Source organism: Coturnix japonica, unplaced genomic scaffold (genome assembly GCF_001577835.2).
Source record: "Coturnix japonica isolate 7356 unplaced genomic scaffold, Coturnix japonica 2.1 chrUnrandom691, whole genome shotgun sequence".
In the NCBI taxonomy this organism is placed as follows: Eukaryota; Metazoa; Chordata; class Aves; order Galliformes; family Phasianidae; genus Coturnix; species Coturnix japonica.
Window position 1 is genome coordinate 11,369 of NW_015440055.1, and position 1,364 is coordinate 12,732.

The window sequence follows — 1,364 nt, forward strand, 5'->3', positions numbered from 1 at the left end:
GGGGGGTATAGGGGGGATATGGGGTTATATGGGGGGATATAGGGGGGATATGGGGGTTATAGGGGGATATGGGGGGGTATGGGGGGTCACAAGGGGCTGTATGGGCCCCTATGATTCCCTATGGGGCTATTTGGTCCCTATATGTCCCTATATGTTCCTATACATCCCTATGGGGTCTCCTATATGTTCCCATATAGCGGGACGTGGCCAGCGACGCGTCGGAGTTATGGGGCTGTATGGCTCCATATGGATCCCTATGGGTCCCTATGGGGCTGTATGGCCCCTATATGTCCCTATATGCCCCTATATGTCCCTATATGCCCCTATATGTCCCTATATGTCCCTATACGTTCCCATACAGCGGGACGTGGCCGGCGACGCGTCGGAGTTATGGGGCTGTATGGGTCCCTATGGGGCTGTATGGCTCCGTATGGATCCCTATGGGTCCCTATGGGGCTGTATGGCCCCTATATGATCCTATACATCCCTATACGCCCCTATACATCCCTATACGATCCCATATAGAGGGACGTGGCCGGCGACGCGTCGGAGTTATGGGGCTGTATGGGTCCCTATGGGGCTGTATGGCCCCTATATGATCCTATACATCCCTATATGTCCCTATATGTACCTATACGCCCCTATATGTCCCTATACGTTCCCATATAGCGGGACGTGGCCGGCGACGCGTCGGAGTTATGGGGCTGTATGGGTCCCTATGGGGCTGTATGGCCCCTATATGCCCCTATATGCCCCTATATGTCCCTATATGTCCCTATATGATCCCATATGTCCCTATATGTCCCTATATGCCCCTATATGATCCTATACGATCCCATATAGCGGGACGTGGCCGGCGACGCGTCGGAGTTATGGGGCTGTATGGCTCCATATGGATCCCTATGGGTCCCTATGGGGCTGTATGGCCCCTATATGCCCCTATATGTCCCTATATGCCCCTATATGCCCCTATATGATCCCATATGTCCCTATACGATCCCATCCAGCGGGACGTGGCCGGCGACGCGTCGGAGTCGGCGCTGCTGAAATGCATCGAGTTGTCGTCGGGGTCCGTGAAGGTGATGAGGGAACGGAACAAGAAGGTGGCTGAAATTCCCTTCAACTCCACCAACAAATACCAGGTACATAGAGATCCTATAGATCCTATAGATCCCATAGGGACACATAGAGACCCTATAGATCCCATACAGACCCATACAGACCCTATAGATCCCATAGGGACACATAGAGATCCCATAGATCCCATTCAACTCCACCAACAAGTACCAGGTACATATAGATCCTATAGATCCCATACAGACCCTATAGATCCTATAGGGACACATAGAGAACCCATAGATCCC

General features: G+C 52.4%; 1 protein-coding gene across 1 annotated transcript in view; it reads left to right on the forward strand.

Annotated features, from left to right (window-relative positions):
* LOC107307592 (sodium/potassium-transporting ATPase subunit alpha-3-like) overlaps positions 1–1,364 on the forward strand; it is a gene marked incomplete at its 5' end in the record, with an annotated part of 31,342 nt that overhangs the window by 11,363 nt on the left and 18,615 nt on the right. The window contains one exon of the mRNA XM_032441889.1: positions 981–1,340. Within this exon, the coding sequence (XP_032297780.1) occupies positions 981–1,340 (360 nt within the window). The remainder of the gene's footprint in view (positions 1–980; positions 1,341–1,364) is intronic.